The sequence below is a fragment of the Schistocerca nitens genome, chromosome 6 (genome assembly GCF_023898315.1).
Source record: "Schistocerca nitens isolate TAMUIC-IGC-003100 chromosome 6, iqSchNite1.1, whole genome shotgun sequence".
Lineage (NCBI taxonomy): Eukaryota > Metazoa > Arthropoda > Insecta > Orthoptera > Acrididae > Schistocerca > Schistocerca nitens.
This window is the reverse complement of record NC_064619.1, coordinates 222,060,793-222,080,063: the sequence shown is the minus strand read 5'-3', so window position 1 is coordinate 222,080,063 and position 19,271 is coordinate 222,060,793. Positions and strand designations below refer to the sequence as shown.

The window sequence follows — 19,271 nt, the reverse complement described above, 5'->3', positions numbered from 1 at the left end:
AAGTAATGCAAGGATTTTGAGTTTGATTGCAAATCCAACATTTATGGTGTATCAAATCAATCCATGCAAAATTTAGCACGTTTCTGTTCTCAAGATTTGAGGCAATACCTGTAACCTATCTACCTGAGTTGATATACCAAGTACATTTATCTGCAAGGGGTGCAATTTTGTTGCATCTGCATTAGGTACATTAAGCTTTTGTATTGTACAGTCTTACATAAACAATCGTTAAATAGAGATAGTATACGTTATTTGTCAGTCAAGCCCTTGCACTAGATTTTACACTTTTAAAAGTGTGAAGCTGGTGAGTCACTTAAAGCTGCTGCCTTTCTAATTGTGCTATTCTGCTGTTGTCAATTTAACAACTATTTTTAATGTAGAAGAACAACAGCACGAGATGCCATCACGCAATTTGTTATGTTTCTGTTTTAGCTTTGGATTTAATCCTTCTAATCTCTAGTTTCTGTATCTTCGCAGCACTTCCTTCTCACAATAATTAACACTGCTCTCAGGAAACAAATGCAGACATTGCAGAGATAGCGTCTGTATCCATGGTAACTGGACAACGGCATCTCGTGGCCACAAGAAGAACTCGTGTAGTGACGTTTGCGCCTAGGCTAAGAGTCTTTGGCTACGGATATCGAAAATAAAAATGGCCGCCGTCGGCAATGGACGGAGTATGATGGATCCTCAATCAGGAACGCAAAATTCACTCGTTGATCGTATTAAGTGCCTGTATCCTATGGTTAATGAAGAGGAGACGCCGTTACCGAGGTCATGGAGTCCAAAAGATAAATATAACTATATTGGATTGTCTCAAAATAATTTGAGAGTGCATTATAAAGGTAAGTCCAGCTGCAAGAAGAGTTTTGGTTAGGTTATGCTAACTACTTTTGGTTGCGTTGGTTTGTTCGGTTTCAGGAATACATTTCAATGTGTCAGCATCATAAAATTCATTGACCTGTTTTCCAAGCCATCTTGCGTACGATGCCAGAGGCTTCTGTTAGTGAATGTCATCGACCATAGCAGTGACCAAGGTCTCTAAACAAAGAAATCAGCTGATCGCTTTTCGTAATGACGCAGTTCGTTTCTGAAAACTAATATGTGCGTGTGGAAAACCGAAGTGAAAGAAGCCAATAGTTAGCACATAATCGCTATACGAGGTTTAATGTCGTCTGTCAAAATGGAAATATGTTCATGTACTTTCGAAATTTTAGTACGTGTGTGTGTTCAGTAAATGAGAGAAAAATCGTGAGCGACCTCAAAAATACTGATTTTTCAGGTTTAATAATACTGCAAAAAATTTTTTTTCCTAATTACAGATAGCTTACCATTACATTCAGCTGTTACGAATAGGTAGTGTAGGCTTACTGTAACAAGGCTATCATGTCGTTGCCATTGTTATTTTTTATCAATGTGTTCTTATATGTAAACTCGGATTTTACTATTTTCATCGTAAGCTTAATTAATTTGTCGTATGGAGTAAGCGGATTTTGGAAAGCACGTAGCAAAACTTCCAGACTAATATGCATTAACCTTTATAGCAATGCAAGCGACTATTTGTAGCATGAGTTGGGAAGTATATACTTAGCGTTATTCGTTGAAATTCACTTTGTCATCTAAGAAAAAGGGTTACTTGCCTTTGTAATTTAAATTTAATTTCAGCGTCATTCCATGAGGGCACACTGCAGACGCTCACGAGCGAGTGAAAGCGAAGTAGAACATAGAACTAACGTTTCAGTCAACATTTTGCCAATAAGGATGATTTTGTCACGAACTATTATTGCTTAAAACACGAATTTTGCACAGTATGGCTTCCACAACAAAACATAACGTCTACTTGGGGATACGTAGACCTACGGCTTGAGTAACACGTAAACGTATTACAGTGTTCTTTTATTTGTGTATTCCATTTTGATTCGATTCGGTAACGCCCGTGTTACGAAATTGTTTGCCATAATATATGACAACTCATACCGCAGTGCCAATTTGTTTCTCAAATATTCTCCAGATTTAAATTAGATTCTGTTTTTGTTTCATAGACCCAAAAAAAATGATTCTCGTGTGTGTGGAACATGTGAAAAAGTATAACATAAAACATTTGAATATAATACTTACTACCCTGATCATTTGTCAGGAGATAGTCGAAATGTGTTAATACAATGCAGTTAACTGGCTCAACAGTCTCTGTTAAGATATTCGTCTATGGAATAGGAGGAGTTGCACATCAAAAAGTCTTTCAAACTCTGTTTAAACTGTGCTTTATCTGAAATGAAGCTTTTAATGGTTACTGGAAATTTGTTTTGACATTAGGAACTAATCACCTTCATACTAGTTGTCAATTTCATATGGTTTTATTTTAACTTATTGAAGTGTCAAGTGCTTCCTGTTTGTGTGGGAGGATGAGCAAGTGAAAAACATTTCATGAATTTATAGAACATAATCACTTAATATTTTTGGAAAAACATAGTTTATATATGATCATAAAGTTGCCCCTTAACCAGAAATTCTGGTGGTGTAACACTACTGTTTATGAAAGGACATATGGAATCTGGTTGCAACATTTTGATTTTTGAAAACAAAGTTGATGGCAGATATGGAGCTGAAGCAAATTAAATGCTTGAAGAGCTGCACTAGGGAGCACGGTAAGAGTTTCCTTAGAATAAACTGATCATTTTAAATGGCTTTTAAAATCGAATGAAACAGAAGTAGAAAATAACTGGGGGACATAAGCTATAGGAGAAATTGGGATAGTAAAATCTGTTTTCAGGAGAAGTTAGTGAATAGGCAGTATTTATAGACACCTTAGTGAATATTATAATTTCAGCTTTGTAGCTCGGATCTTCTATGTCAACAGTACACAGCAAAAAGAAGAAGGTAGCTTTAGGGCAGTCTGGTGTGGCATCTTGCAGATAGTGCACTTGGTAGTACAGTGATACTATGGACAAGAAATTACATATGGGCATTTGAAAGTATCCTTCACCCTGAAGTCTTTGTGTGGTCAGAGGCTCACATCTGTAGTGTTGCCCAAGACCCACCTTAAGTTGGAAGATGGCAATTCGATTTTGAGTGGCAACCCCTGTGGATGACAGTGGGAGATGTATTGTGACAAGAGATTGTTCTGTAGCATATCACAGTGTTTCTTAATTTATATCTAAAAATTCCTCTATGGAGTAGAAGGAGTTGTCATTCAGAAATTCTTTTAATTTCTTCTTAAATACTTATTGGTTATCTGTCAGACTTTTGATACTATTTGGTAAGTGACCAAAGACTTTAGTGCCAGTATAATTCACCCCTTTCTGTGCCAAAGTTAGATTTAATCTTGAATAGTGAAGATCATCCTTTCTCTTAGTATTGTAGTTATGCACTCTGCTATTACTTTTGAATTGGGTTTGGTTGTTAAAAACAAATTTCATAAGAGTATATATACTGAGAAGCTACTGTGAATATCCCTAGATCCTTAAATAAATGTCTGCATGATGATCTTGGGTGGACTCCAGCTATTATTCTGATTACACGCTTTTGTGCAATAAATACTTTATTCCTCAGTGATGAATTACCCCAAAATATGATGCCATATGAAAGCAATGAGTGAAAATAGGTGTAGTAAGCTAATTTACTAAGATGTTTATCACCAAAATTTGCAATGACCCTTATTGCATAAGTAGCTGAACTCAAACGTTTCAGCAGATCATCAATGTGTTTCTTCCAATTTAATCTCTCATCAATGGACACGCCTAAAAATTTGGAATATTCTACCTTAGCTATATACTTCTGATTAAGGTCTATATTTATTAATGGTGTCATACCATTCACTGTACGAAACTGTATGTACCGTGTCTTATCAAAATTCAGTGAGAGTCCATTTACAAGGAACCACTTAGTAATTTTCTGAAAGACAGTATTGACAATTTCATCAGTTAATTCTTTTTTGTCAGGTGTGATTACTATACTTGTATCATCAGCAAAGAGAACTAACTTTGCCTCTTCATGAATATAGAATGGCAAGTCATTAATATATATTAAGAACAACAAAGGACCCAAGACTGACCCTTGTGGAACCCCATTCTTGATAGTTCCCCAGTTTGAGGAATGTGCTGATCTTTGCATGTTATGAGAACTACATATTTCAACTTTCTGCACTCTTCCAGTTAGGTACGAATTAAACCATTTGTGCACTATCCCACTCATGCCACAATACTTGAGCTTGTCTAACAGAATTTCATAATTTACACAATCAAAAGCCTTTGAGAGATCACAAAAAATCCCAATGGGTGGTGTTCGGTTATTCAGATCATTCAAAATTTGATTGGTGAAAGCATATATGGCATATTCTGTTGAAAAACCTTTCTGGAAACCAAACTGACATTTTGTTAGTACTTCATTTTTACAGATATGTGAAGCTACTCTTGAATACATTACTTTCTTCCGCTCGGCTTGTGTATTGTAAATGAGCAGCTGGTTGCAGAAAAAGGATTCCACTGATAACAGGAGTGATTAAAGTGGTGGTCAGTAAAATTGTTTACTTATAGCAACTGACAGAGCTCATTGTTTAGCATTTGTTTCTTAACAGTAGGCGACTGTTTTCCGTATACATAATTAAAATATGAGCACCTTCATATACAGTATATACAATTGAATCTGGAACAATTGAACTTATTTTTTAATTACAGCATTACGTAACATGTACTTAACAATTTTCAAGTACATTTGCTGACAAGCAAGCTCGTGATCTTGTGGAACAAGTTAACTGAACTTCTCAGTTTTACATTTACCATGGTTTTTGTAAACTGCTGTGCCAGTGATATATTATTTCAGTGGCTCATAGCTAGGTACTTCCACTATTCTTGTCATCTTGCAACCTGTATCCATTTAAAAGGCACCTAACTCAGTAGTGTAACCATGTCAAATTTTAACTTCTTAGTGGTTTTTCTTCCCACAATTACAGACTGCACAGTTAAGCTTTTCATGTCCTGGAGTATTAAGATGAGGTAAACATATCATTCCCTCTCCTTAAATTTAACAAATTCCAGAGACATAACAAAGAAAATGTTGTGCTCTGGTACTCTCTGATTTTTCAACATTGATAGAGTTGTAGTCCCTTCTTTTTATTTCAGGGTTTACAGTTTGTTTCATCAGAATTAGTTTCATGTATTTATTCAGCATATGATTAATTTTGTAATAGCTTGGATTAAAGTTTGTTATAAGTGGAAAATGTGTGCGTGCGTGTGTGTGTGTGTGGGGGGGGGGGGGGGCATCACTCTTGACAATGTGCAGTTGTCACTGGTATATTGTAAACAGAGCTACCTGTATTGCAGATAATGTACAAGGTCTGTTTTATATTGTAAGAGATCTTTGTCTAATACCTTTTATTAAAGACATTTTATAAAACTTTGAAAGTGTACTGAAAACTTTTGTAAAGTCAGAGCATGGTACAAGACTTTGTAAAAGATTTATAAAAGAACTTCCAGTGTAATCGGGCGTAACACTATCAGAGACAGATTTATTCAGCAAGCTCACTTTGTTTTCAATGCAATACCTTGAACATACACCAGTGTGGATATAATCAGACAAAACTTTCAAAGGTAATGAAAATCAGGCGACTGCTGTGGCTGAGCAGTTCTAGGCACTTCAGTCCAGAACCGCGCGACTGCTACGGTAGCAGGTTCGAATCCTGCCTCGGGCACGGGTGTGTGTGATGTCCTTAGGTTAGTTAGGTTTAAGTAGTTCTAGGTGACTGATGACCTCAGCAGTTAAGTCCCATAGTGCTCAGAGCCATTTAATGCAAATATTGACTGCTGTAATTCAGCATAACTGCACAGCAACATGGCTTGCCATATGTACGAAGATGACCAACCTAAAAAGTTAAGAAAGATTCTCATTGTTACATAAAGGGCACTACATTTCCATATCTGTATTTAGTTTTGCAGTGTCTTGAGTGTAAATCTATATTTGTAAGTCATAATTTTTGTAGTGGGAAACGCATGAATAAAGTTTCCTTTAAAGCAACTTGAAATATAAACACTGTTGTATTTCTGTCTGGACTCAGCTTAATGTTCTCAGCAAGAAGGTATATCAGACAGTAAAATTTGCACTAAAAAAATGTGCGATATGAAAAGGGTAGTTTGTCACCAAATGTACCATTTGAATCTAAGAAATTAGGGACTACTAATTCTGTGGCACATTATTCACCACAAAACATAACAATAAAATCTTATGAAAGAAATTCAGCAGTTAATATTAAAGTGTCAGGTTGCAAAATTTAATTTACACTTCTTCAGAATTCTTGTGTTATTACTGGAGAAAGAATGTTCTTGAAAAAAGAAAGGGAAATCGGAATTGCCCTCTCAGCAGTGAGGTAGAGATGAAGCACAAGCAAGTGTTGGACAAGGATAGAGAATGAAATTAGCTGTTTCTTTATCAGAGGTACCATCTGTAGATTTATCTTAATCCATGTTGTAAAACCACAGAAAATCTAACTGGATACACAGATTGGACTGTGAATGGGATGTTCTTGAAATACTCTTGCCTCAAGTAAATCATACTGCTACTAAAAGCAAATGTAATTGGTTACATCTTTCTTCTGAAGATAATTGTCAAAATGCACAGTATAGAGTATGTTTTATTATTTTGGTACTAAGATTTGTCATGTTGCTACTTTCTTGTGGGAAGGGTGATTGCTTAACGCAACTGTGAGAGCTGTCAGTATTCAGGCAGGATCTGCAACCACACGGTTCTCTATTACATCTCTAGCACAATACTTCTGAATTAAGTCACTTCAGTTGTACGTCCAACCACCATGAAAGTCATAATAACTTTCAGAAAAAAGAAAGGTAGAAGAAAGTGAAGTACCATACTGGGATTGAAACTTGAAATTTGTCAGACATCCAATCATGATTGTGTCTTAAAGATACTAAAGAAGGCAGAGAAATGGAATTGGCATGTTCTCAGGTACAAAATTGATCACAGTATGTCCGTGCAGTAAATTACAAGCATCAGTCTTAAGAATGGAAACTTGCAGAAGTTTGAAACAGACATCTTATGAGCCATTATGTGGAGGCTGCGTATGTGTCTGACAAATGGAATTAGTAATTTTTTCATAATGCGGGGCCACAGTCATAATATATTTCTGTAAAGTCAGTACTGCCATTAGACTTGTTTATTTAGTGTTACATTGAAACTTACACAATCATGATTTCGGCTTCTACGTGCCATTATCAAGTGTTTTAAGTGTTATAAATTGCCTAAGAAGGCGTATAGTGTATTTTAATACAGCAGTCTGCCATCTTAGGCATTTTATAACACTTAAAACACTTGATAATGGCACTTTGAAGCTGAAATCATGATTTTTGCAAGTGTAACAATGTAAATAAACAAGTCTAATGGCGGTACTAACTTTAAAGAAATGGAATTGGGATTGGTGTGCAACCAAAAGTGATGCAAAAAAACTGCAATAGCAGCAAAAAAGTAGCCAGTTTTCCCGAAACATTTGGAATTATCGAGGCAGTCCAGGAAACCCCATTAGTCTATAAAATTTATTTGGAGACTTAAATATCCCATTTCTTTGAGATCTAAGAGAGGAAACTTGTAAAATGAGGGCTTGATACTTGTAAAATGAGGGTTTTCAGAAAACAAAAAGGTTTGTATGAAGTTACTGAAAGCTGGGGAGCATGAATAAGGCTAGCAACCTCAATGACTATCATTCCTGTGATTTCATTGATTGTAGAACCGGGTCTAATTTAAATTCAGCTTTTATCGAAAATTGCTGGAATATAGGAAGTTGCAAATATCTGTTGCCATTGTTTTCAGAGTGGATTGCAAAACATGTACACATGAATTACAAGGTGATGTTAGTAGTAAATAGCTATTTTTCTTAGGGTGATTGTATAATTGCTAAGGATGCAGACAGAAGTAATTGCAGTTAGTGCAGCAAAGGAAATATGGTTCTGTTCAAGGGCACAATGAGAGTTTCTAACCGCAGCAGTGAACCACATGTTTCTTAGGGGAAAAATGTGTGTATCTTTCAATATATTAACCAGTGAGATTTCTTTCTTAGTGTTTAGTAATTTAAATCATAGAAATGTAATTTTGGCAGGTCTGCAAAGTGCCTATGTACTATTGCTGCAACAGTATCTTCACTGGACCTCAAATGTAACAGCAATTTTCAGTTTAGATCCCACTGTCATATTGAAGCTGCTCTATATGAGTTTTTAACTATCTCCGTACCTGTGAATGTGCGTACTTCTAGTTTCAAGGGATTGAAGAATAAGCCTTATGAAACTAAAATATTACTATATTTTGAAATAAATATTAACCAGTCAAAAAGTAAATAGTTTGTTCGAAAATGCACTGCTTTGCACACTTGTGTGATAAAAAAATCTGCTGTTTGGTAGCATTTGGTATTGTTTGTCCACATCACGCATTGTAACATACTTGGATCCTCCTCATCTTACTCCGCAAGATGGTCAAACATAACATATCAGTCGAGGACGGTCATCACGAGATCATCAAACGTGTGAGGAGACTTTCTGCAAAAATACAGCAAAAGCTTCAGTTGGTTCCAAGTGTGTTCAGTGAGCTCGTGTCAGGAGACATCACAGGCCTTTCCTTCTGGAGGAAGGCAGTGACGAGGTGCACCAACATCTTCTGGGAAGGTGTGGGCTGGGCACGGTATTCTCAAGCATTCTCATCTTGGGAGACAAGCCCACTGCTGAAATGTTGACTGTAAGGCAGATAATTGATTAGAGGGTCCTGTCCCTGTACTACACAGCTCTCAAATTACCCTCATTGGGATACAAGGTGGCTGACATCCATCTGTAGGCTATGTACCAGCTCAAAACCTCTCCCTGGAGTTACACCATCAGGTTGGTTAGCAGTTGTTCACCATTTATTTCTGTCTTTGGCCTTCCTCTTGAGAGTGGTATAGGTAGTGCAGCTGGTATCCTTCATGATCTGTTGATGTATTCTAGTTGTGGTCTGCCTCTTGTATTGTTCCCTTATATTGTCCCTTCAGTGACACTTTTAATGATTGTGTCAGCATTGTATTGTAAAAGGTAAGCCTTGTCTCATGAAGGTAATCGAACATAGAAGACACACATGGGTGGACCATCTACTGAAATGTGACATATCTTTAAAAGTATCATTATGGGCCAAAAATAGGCATAACAAAATCATTACTCAAATGATTATTGGGATATACTCACTCAGTATGATTAATAAATTCAGTTAAATAATCGAAAAGGCCCATTAATTGACTGTACGCATAATCACCCATCTCTAGGATGGACTGTTCACAGTGGACGTCTAGGGGCTAAATTAAACGTGTGGAGGCGGTTGCGTACTGTATTGAGTCAACTCACCCTCCCTGTTGGCTCCAAAAGAAAGGCGGGCAATGCGCAGCTGTGAATCAGACTGAAAGTCCTTGTAGAGGCATGCGACCACTATGAATATAATTATTGGAAAGAATTTAAAAAGGCCATGTAGTTGACTAAAAACTGTCGGTTTTCTCTTAATTTATTCATGATATGTTTCAATATTAACCCATCATCTGATGACCTGTTATAAACACACGTGTAACAGATGGTATGTTACAGATTTTACATGTATGTAACAAATTTTACAGAGATGCGAATTTTTAATAAAGGTCAGTTCCAAACGAACAATATTCAAGTACAAAACTCTTTTTGATACAGAAATGCATATTATTTTAGATAAAAGTTGTCATTACTAACACACAGAATTACTAATATGTAGAATAACTGGTAGCATACCCATTTTTCTGCTTATTAATGACAGTATTTGACTCCTGCATCAAAGTTTCATCCATTTGGATCTAAAATGGTATGTATTTCTGTATCAAAAAACGCTTTGGACATGAACATTGTTAGTTTAGAACTGACCTTTATTAAAAATTTGCGCCTCTGTAAAATTTGTTACATACATGTTAAATCTGTAGCATACATTCTTTTGTGTTTCCATATAATTTGTAACATAACATGTTACATTTGTCAGTTTATACTATGTAATCAGATGATGGGTTAAACATGTAACGCGTGGTAGGTAATTAACAAATTCAGAAAAAAGCCAGCAACTATTTCTAGCAGCAGCACGGCCCGTTAGATTCTTTCCAGTTATGTTGCATACTTCTCTGGATATAGTAATTGGTAGCTTCAGATGACAGTTGGAGGCACATTAGCAATATGCATTTTCTCGTTAATGATTGGAGAGACAGAGCTCTGAGAAAACAGGTTTCCTTCATCTCCATTACACTTGTGGCTTTACTTAGTCATTTCCTCTGCTCAAGAGTATTAAGAGGTTTCTGACCAGAACAGCACAAACAAGGCAGGTCACCTTTTAACCACTTCAGCTGTCGGGAATTTAAGATCCTGTTCTTATTTTCAATTTCGTACCCATACTATTATGACAGCGTCCTCTGGAAGGGAAGATGAAGTAGCGAACCAGTTACTTGATCATGAAGTCTCATAAAAGAGTCTGTTACACTTGTTTCCATCATTGTTGATGACAGAGAAACGGGTAACTACATAGTAACTTGTTTTATGCCACATGTTTCTCCAAGCCATGGTTTTGTCGTCGACGTTTAGCAGCCAGCACATCTCTAGTAGTGTGAGGTGATGCAGTGAAATGTTGTTAAGAGTGGGGTCATTTATATGAATCTTGGCCCAACCATCCTACAAGAAAAATTGGATCACTTCCCATACACAATAATCCCCCTGCGGGTCCGGGGTAAAAATAGGCCCGAGGTATTCCTGCCTGTCGTAAGAGGCGACTAAAAGGAGTTTCAACTGTTTCGGCCTTCCATGTGAAGGTCCCCCTTGGGGTTTGACTTCCATTTTTCGAAATTCTACATAAGTACGAGCCTTTTGGGGAAGGACACCTTACGTGATGTATCACTGGTCCTCCGTGCACTAAAACCTTGGCACTCAGCATTGTAACGGCGTTGTGACCATACCCACTATTCCTCAAATTGGGCCTAAACGCCTGATGGGTTGTACAAGTTACGCCCATAGTGCGTCCCCATCTGCACCTACGATCGTGATGGACATTCCATGGCACCCGAAATCCAGCACGGTAGCCAGCCCGTTGTGGTGGGGTCGTCATGTACCCTCTAGGTTGTAGCCCCCTGACAACACAGGGATCGTACTGCTGATATCTGAGCTGCCCCCTCCCCACGTCGGCCAAGGAGTAGATGCCCATCTCCTTGGGGCATCAGGACTCCCGGCAACGGTCATCCTGCCAGGTGGCCCTTGCTGAGGCTGGGTGGCGCCCGTGGGGAGAGCCCCTGGTCGGAGTGGGTGGTATCGGGGCGGACGTTTCGCAGATGAAACGTCAACATGTATGAGGTCGCTCTGCGGCCGAGTCTTTTAAAAAGAAAGGTACTGTCTCTGGTTCTGGTTCTCCTGCCCTTTCCCCCTTGGCCACTCCCTGGGAGGAAGGACAGGCTTGCCGGCTTGGGGCGAAGTACTTCCCCCGCTATTTGGTCTGTTCTCGGACTGATGGGGGGGGACGTTCGCCACCTCCAAGCCCATGTTCTTTGTTCAGCACATCGAGGACATCTTCGGGCAAATCGAGGCTCTCAGTAAAATGCGTTTGGGGTCCGTTCTTATAAAGACCACCTCCGCCACACAGTCGGCGGCGCTCCAGGCGTGCGACCGACTAGGGGACATCCCAGTGTCCATTGCCCCACATCTGGCACTGAATAGGAAGCAGGGGGTTATTTTTCATCGGGACCTCCTGCTGCAATCTGATGAGGAGCTCAGGGCCAACCTGGAGCGCCAAGGCGTGCATTTCGTCCGGCGAGTCCAGCGCGGCCCCAAAGACCGTCGCATCGACACCGGAGCCTTTATCCTCGCCTTCGAGGGGGACGTTCTCCCGGAGAAGGTAAAGGTGATGTGCTACCGGTGCGACGTGCGACCTTACGTCCCGCCTCCTATGCGCTGCTTTCGGTGTTTGCGCTTTGGGCACATGTCGTCACAGTGTGAGGCTGAGCCCCTTTGTGGCGACTGTGGATGTCCTCTTCGTGAGGAACATACATGCACCCCACCACCTCGGTGCGTTAATTGTCCTGGCATCCACTCGCCTAGATCTTTAGACTGCCCCGCGTATCAGAAGGAGAAGATGATTCAAGAACTCAAAACTTTGGATCGTCTCTCTTATTCTGAGGCCAGGAAGAAGTATGACCGCCTCCATCCCGTGACGTTGACAACTTCGTTTGCCTCAGTCGTGTCCACTCCTTCCACAGTATCCTCACCCCTATCCTGTCCCCCCTCCACCTCCTCCCCCCATCCGGGGTCTATGCCTCCGCCTCCCAAATCCCTCCCTTCCAAATCATCCTCCCCCACGGACCCCGCCCCCTCTGCCCCAGGGGCCACCCATCGTCCTCCCCCCCCAGCCCCCCCCCCCCCCCGCCTGAGAAGCGATCCTCTTCTCAGGCGTCCATCGGGGAAACGTTCCGGACCCCGGCTTCCGAGGTCCGGCGTTCCAAAACGGACCCCGCGCGTGAGGACCTTCTTCGTGTCCAGCCCACCATCCGTGTGCCTCCTCGGACTTCCAAGAAGGCCTCCAAGAAGAAGTCTCTATCCCCCTCTCCACCCCGGTGAGTTTCGTCTGACGCTCCATCCGTGAGTCGCTGCTCCCGGCCGTCCTCAGTTTCGCCGGGACGCTCTGCTGCCAGGCGCTCAGCTGGCCTCTCGTCGGCAAATGATGCTGCCCCTCCTACGCAACCCGGGACAGCGGCCGCAGCTGGGGACGACTCGATGGAACAGGATCCGCCTCCCGCCGGTTGTAGCGTTGTTCCCTCGAAACCTGGCCCTCCGCGGCCGTCGAGGTGATCAGCTCTTCCCCCGTTTCGTTCCCCCCTTTCTTCTGACTAGCGATGGCCTTGTTACATTGGAACATAAGAGGTATTCGATCTAATCGGAATTACAACTGCTCCTCCGCCTGCACTGTCCGCTCGTTCTTGGTCTCCAGGAAACCAAGTTGCGCCCAACTGACCGTATTGCCTTTACCCACTGTACCTCGGAGCGGTATGACCTCACCCCTGTGGACGGTATTCCAGCTCATGGTGGGGTCATGTTGCTCGTTCAGGACGATGTCTATTACCATCCCATCCCATTGACCACCCCACTCCAAGCAATAGCTGTCCGTGTTACTCTTTCTGCCTTTACTTTTTCCGTTTGTACCGTCTACACTCCATCGTCATCCGCAGTTAGTCGGGCTGACATGTTGCACCTGATTGTTCAGCTTCCTCCGCCGTTTTTATTGTTTGGCGACTTCAATGCCCATCATGCCCTTTGGGGCTCTCCTGCATCCTGTCAAAGAGGCTCCCTCTTGGCAGATGTCTTCAACCATCTCAGTCTTGTCTGCCTCAATACTGGCGCCCCGATTTCCCTCTCGGACTCTACTCATACCTACTCCCACTTGGACCTTTCGATCTGCTCTACCACTCTTGCCCATCGGTTCGAGTGGTATGTCCTATCTGACACCTATTCGAGCGACCACTTCCCCTGTGTCGTTCGTCTCCTGCACCACACCCCATCCCCACGTCCTTCGAGCTGGAACATACCGAAAGCTGACTGGGGACTTTACTCCTCCCTGGCGACCTTTCCGGACCACGATTTTCTCAGTTGTGACAGTCGGGTCGAATACCTCACGGCTGTTATCGTCAATGCTGCCGAATGTTCCATTCCTCATACTACCTCTTCTTCACGTCACGTTTCCGTCCCGTGGTGGAATGAGGCTTGTAGAGACGCTATCCGTGCTCGACGACATGCTTTACGCACCTTTCGCCGCCATCCTACATTGGCGAATTGTATTGGATACAAACTACTCCGAGCGCAATGCCGTAGAGTCATCAAAGACAGCAAAAAGCTTGTTGGGCCTCTTTCACCAGCTCCTTTAAAGTGGTTCATCTTGGGGAGTGGATCGCAGTGTCATGCTTCGCTTGTATCGGTCCATAGTCCGATCGAAACTGGATTATGGGAGCTTCGTCTGCTCGGCCATCCCTCTTACGCCGTCTCAACTCCATCCACCATCGGGGGTTACGTCTTGCGACCGGAGCCTTCTACACTAGTCCCGTTGAGAGTCTTTATGCTGAAGCTGCCGAATTACCATTGACCTACCGGCGCGACGTACTGCTGTGTCGGTATGCCTGCCGGCTGTTGTCAATGCCCGACCACCAGTCCTTCTTCGCCGATTCTGTCGACCGTCAGTAGGGGTTATATGTGTCTGCCCTGCTGCCCCCTGGAGTCCGCTTCCGTCGCCTGCTTCGACAATTGGATTTTGCCCTCCCTACCACCTTCAGAGAGGGTGAGAGCCCGACACCACCTCGGCTCCAGGCTCCGGTTCATATTTATCTCGACCTCAGCTCGCTCCCGAAGGAGGGTACTCCGGCTGCAGTGTATTGCTCACGGTTTGTTGAACTAAGTGCGCGACTTGCCAGTCACACCTTTATTTACACCGATGGCTCCAAAACTGACGATGGTGTCGGCTGTGCCTTTATCGTCGAGGCCTCACCTTTAAATACCGGCTCCTCGACCAATGTTCCAGCTTTACGGCCGTTCAGTATGCCCGCCGCCACCGCCATTCATCGTATGTACTCTGCTCTGATTCACTCAGTGCTCTTCAGAGCCTTGGAGCTCCATATCTGGTCCATCCCTTGGTGCAACGGATCCAGCAGTCCCTCCATTCTTTCGCTGATGATGGCTCTCCTGTCAGCTTTCTGTGGGTTCCCGGACGTGTAGGAGTGCCATGGAATGAGGCTGCTGATGCTGCAGCCAAGGCTGCAGTCCTCCTGCCTCGGCCAGCCTCCCATTGTCCCGTCATCTGATGTTAGTGGGGTTGTTTGTAAGAGCCTTGTGTCGTTGTGGTGGGATACTTGGTCATCCCTTCAAGGAAACAAGCTCCGGGCAGTAAAACCGTTCCCAACTGCTTGGACAACCTCCTCCCGACCATCTCGGCGAGAAGAGGTCCTTCTGACCAGGTTGCGGATTGGGCATTGCCGGTTTAGCCACCGCTACCTGCTCTCCGGTGGCCCAGCCCCGCAGTGCCCTTGTGGTCAAGCATTAACAGTGCGCCATGTTTTATTGTCGTGTCCCCGCTTTAGTCAATCTCGTGTTGTCCTGTCCCTGCCATCTACTTTACCAGATATTTTAGCTGATGACGCTCGAGCAGCTGCTCGTGTTCTTCGTTTTATAACTTTGACTGTCTTGTCCAAAGACATCTAACTCTCTTACTTATTTTATCTGCATCTTTGTAAGGACTTTCTGGTGTGTCCCCCTCCCCTTGAGTTTTACTAGATTCTATGTGCTCTAACAATTGTGACTGGGCGCTAATGACCTCAGTAGTTGAGCGCCCTTAAACCCCACAAAAGAAAAACCACACGCAATAAGTCGTATTGTTGATATTGCCACGATGGCCAGATGGGAGACCAGACTATGAGTAGATAAAAGGAGAGCGGAAAATTGCTGCAGTTTCTGTGGAAGTGACAGTTCCTGTAAAGATGGAATTCTTTTGGACTCGAGTGAACATTCTACTCGCGCAGACTAAGTTGACACTACGCGCAGTGGCTGGTGGAAGTGACCGTAAATGCATTTCCCATGTACAGTCTCTCTCATCAGACACCGCAATGAGTGTAAAGTTAGGTGATGCGAGTAATTGTAGATTAATAGGGATCTCTGTTTAGGTGCTAACAGTCAACTCTGATCCAGCGGTAGTAGGATATTCTCACTGTAGTGGTGTATAAAGCTCGACCAATAGAAATGTGTGAATCATAAAAAGGCGTTGAATATATGATGTAAGCAAAGTGAATATGCTCTGTGACGGTCTTTGGTTCTCATCATTTTCTGTTGAGAGGAGAGTAATGTGACTTGCAGAAAACCTGAAATATTCCTTCAAGGTTAATCCTCTGGCATTATCGAGACTGTTTCAGAGCAGAACGCACTCCACTGCAGACTGAAAGATTTGTTCTGGAAACAGTTGTGACTAAGCCATTTCTTTGCTATACCCATTCTTCCTAGAGTGCTAGTCCCACAAGGTACGCAAATGAGCTTCTGGAAATTTGGAAAGTATGACCGATGATACTTAAAGAATTGAAGCTATGAGGATGAGAGATCTACATATGTTCCTTCATTTGGTTTTAAAAAAGCGTACTCCCAACAGCAGATTCACAAATCCACAACTCCTGAGGATAGACTGTACTTTCCACATAGTCATTGGTTGTCCAGGATTACATCTCCTCAGCTTCATTTTTTGATGGAGGTGTTTTTAACTTGATAAATAATAAACAGTAACTTTGAGTAATGTTTGTTAGTTTATTGTTCAGGACAATACTGACATGTAGCATCTTGCATACAAGTGTGCTTAACATTGGTAGTAAAACTGGAGGGGGGAAAAAATAGAATCACTGCCCTCACTAAATCGACACTCTCTGAAACTGTCCACACAACTTCCCTCCTTCAACTGAGTCAGCTTCTTTCATTCTGATGGATTGTAATGTAATTCCTATGGCATGAAGCAAGTCCTGCGTCAGAACTGATCGTGGCTTATGAATCACATTAAGTTTCATGTAATTTTCAGTGAAGTTGGTGGCTAATTATATGGATAATTCAGTGCATCTAAATGGCATTACGAGTCCCTTACAAATTGCCATTTCTGACAGCATGTAAATCATGTTTTAATATGCCGATTGGAAGTTGAAGGGCTAAAAAGGTACGAAAACAAAAATCACTTGAAAAGTGCCAAAATAAAAATAAAAAATGCCATTGTAATGCATATCAAACGATTCCGTTTGGTCGGAAGTTGCCGAAATTGAAATCGGGTTTTGTCTTCGTAAAGTAGTAGAAGAGCTGTCGATGCATTTTTATTCGTGTTTTAATTAATTAGTAGTTATTAAAACATCGTCTATTAAGTTAAACTAGATATCAGAAACGTATTATTTTGACCTCATGCTTAGACAGAAATACACCAATTGCTGAAAAAGATTTTTCTAAAAAATAGTGTCAAAATTAACATGGGTTGTGGTCTCAAATCAGGTTTTGCAGGATTAGTTCGTGGAACCGCCATCATTTTTAACATGTATTCAGCTTGGTGTAAGTGCTGCTTCTGACTTCCAATTCATGTTCCTAAAGCTGAAGATAATGTCTTAAACAGAAAACATGGAAAACGATCGATGTGGAAAATGGGATAATTTCAGACAATATTATGTAGCGGGCCGAAAGTGTCTGTTGCACCAGAACCCATTTTCATTATGTACAATTTTAGATTGTAGTTTTCATCTGAAGCAATCGATTTGGAATAGATCGAATTATAGCAGTCAGTCAATTTCGGATTTCTGAAAAGAGCGGCGAGAGCAATAGTACTATAAAAAAAGACATGTTCGGGTAGCTGATATTGTTAAGAGTATTGGCCTTGAAAGGCCACGTTTGAGTCCTGTGGAGAGTGTTAATCTGCCTTGTAGTTCCAAAATAACGCCCATTCGGCTGCAAAATCAAAGATGCTCATTCTGCAAAAAGGTTATACGTAGTGTTCTATTTTTTTATTTGCCAGTGATACACAGTCCAGCCGTTTTATCCTACGTAAACACAACAACAAGCAGTGCTGCTGCCATCATTGGACGTACACACATCGCTTGGTCGGATTGTAAAAGCTTCTGGAGCATGGGTAGATACCAGACATGACACCGTTATTTAATTACAGCTCTTTGGCGGAGGAGTGGGTGAAAAGCCTTTAGTGAAAGTGTAAGGGCATGGGATACCGCGCGTGTCAAGGCACGAAGGAATGCTTTGTCCACTTTTCTCTTCCGAGCGTCCTATGCTTCTTCGTATTTTAAGTCCATCCTTAGTGAAACTACTTCCGTCGTCTCTACTTTGATCGTGAAATTGAATTAGAGAAAGCCAAAATGCAGAAATTACTTAAAGAATACTTTTGAATTGGACAACTTTAAGGAAGTTTCAGCTGACCCTGGCCAGTGAATTTGAAACAGAAAATGTAAAATACGTGTACTTACCAGTAACAAACTGTTAGAAACTCTGGTACTGATAAATAAGTGTTAATACAGCGTGCACAAAGTGCAACGGGGAGACAACCCAGAAACGCCATCATAAGATCGTGAGTGATAGAAATTGTCGAGAGCGTTACTAAATTGAAATGTGAATGGGCTGGCCTCATAGCGAGGCAAGATCTAAAAACATGGATCAGTGATGCTGGAACACGGTGGTACCGGCTGGCACAGAACTTAAAGGAGTAGGAGAATATGGAAGAGGCATTAATTTCAGCGGGGGATGAACTGTGGGTGACGAAGAAAGACGTCGCGGATAAGCTGCAGACACCGCGCGTCAAGGCGAAGGACGCGAAGTGATGTGCGTTGAGGCTGAGTACTGCGCAGTCTGGGTGTTGCACTGGCATTGACGCGGTTCACGCTGAAGGACGGTTCTGTGGTGGCGCCGGGTGCCAACTTCGGCGCGGGCCGCGTTTCGCTTCTCTCCGCCAGGTTGTCCTCCGCGAGCAGTAGACAGGCTGTCGTGCCCGGGAAACGCGCCAGGGCTATGCGGCAGCGGCGCAGGTGCATGGCGGTTGACGACAGATGCCCTGGTTCGACTTCTTTCTTCGTCACCCACAGTTCATCCCCCGCCTAATGAATGCCTCTTCGATGTTCTCCTACTCCTTTCAAGTTCTGTGCCATCAGGTACCACCGTGTTCCAGCACCACTGATCCATGTTTTTAGATCTTGCCTCGCTTATGTGGCCAGCCCATTCACATTTCAATTTAGTAACGCTCTCGACAATTTCCATCACTCACGATCTTCTTATGATATCGTTTCTGGGTTGTCTCTCCGTTGCACTTTGTGCACGCCGTATTAACACTTACTTGTCAGTAACAACGTTTCTAACAGTACTGGTAAGTACACGTATCATCAAAGCAAAGCTCGTAGTGTCCCTTTTGACAAAAGTCGTATGGTAAATTCATCACTCTGCTGGGAACTGAAAGAACAGGAAAAGTATCGACCAAACATTTGAAAACTTCAACATTTATTTGTTCCTGAATATACATAAATATAAACCCAATAATATTAATAAGTAATAAATTGCGCTTTTTTTACACTACTGGCCATTAAAATTGCTACACCACGAAGATGACTTGCTACAGACGAGAAATTTAACCAACAGGAAGAAGATGCTGTGATATGCAAATGATTAGCTTTTCAGAGCATTCACACAAGGTTGGCGCCGGTGGCGACACCTACAACGTGCTGACAT

General features: G+C 42.2%; 1 protein-coding gene across 1 annotated transcript in view; it reads left to right on the top strand.

The window, feature by feature from the left end:
* Nucleotides 1–616: 616 nt before the first annotated feature.
* LOC126262445 (ran-binding protein 9) overlaps nt 617–19,271 on the top strand; it is a 246,250-nt gene continuing 227,595 nt past the window's right edge. Inside the window, exon 1 of the mRNA XM_049959097.1 lies at nt 617–845. Coding sequence (XP_049815054.1) covers nt 653–845 — 193 coding nt within the window. The 5' untranslated portion in view covers nt 617–652. The remainder of the gene's footprint in view (nt 846–19,271) is intronic.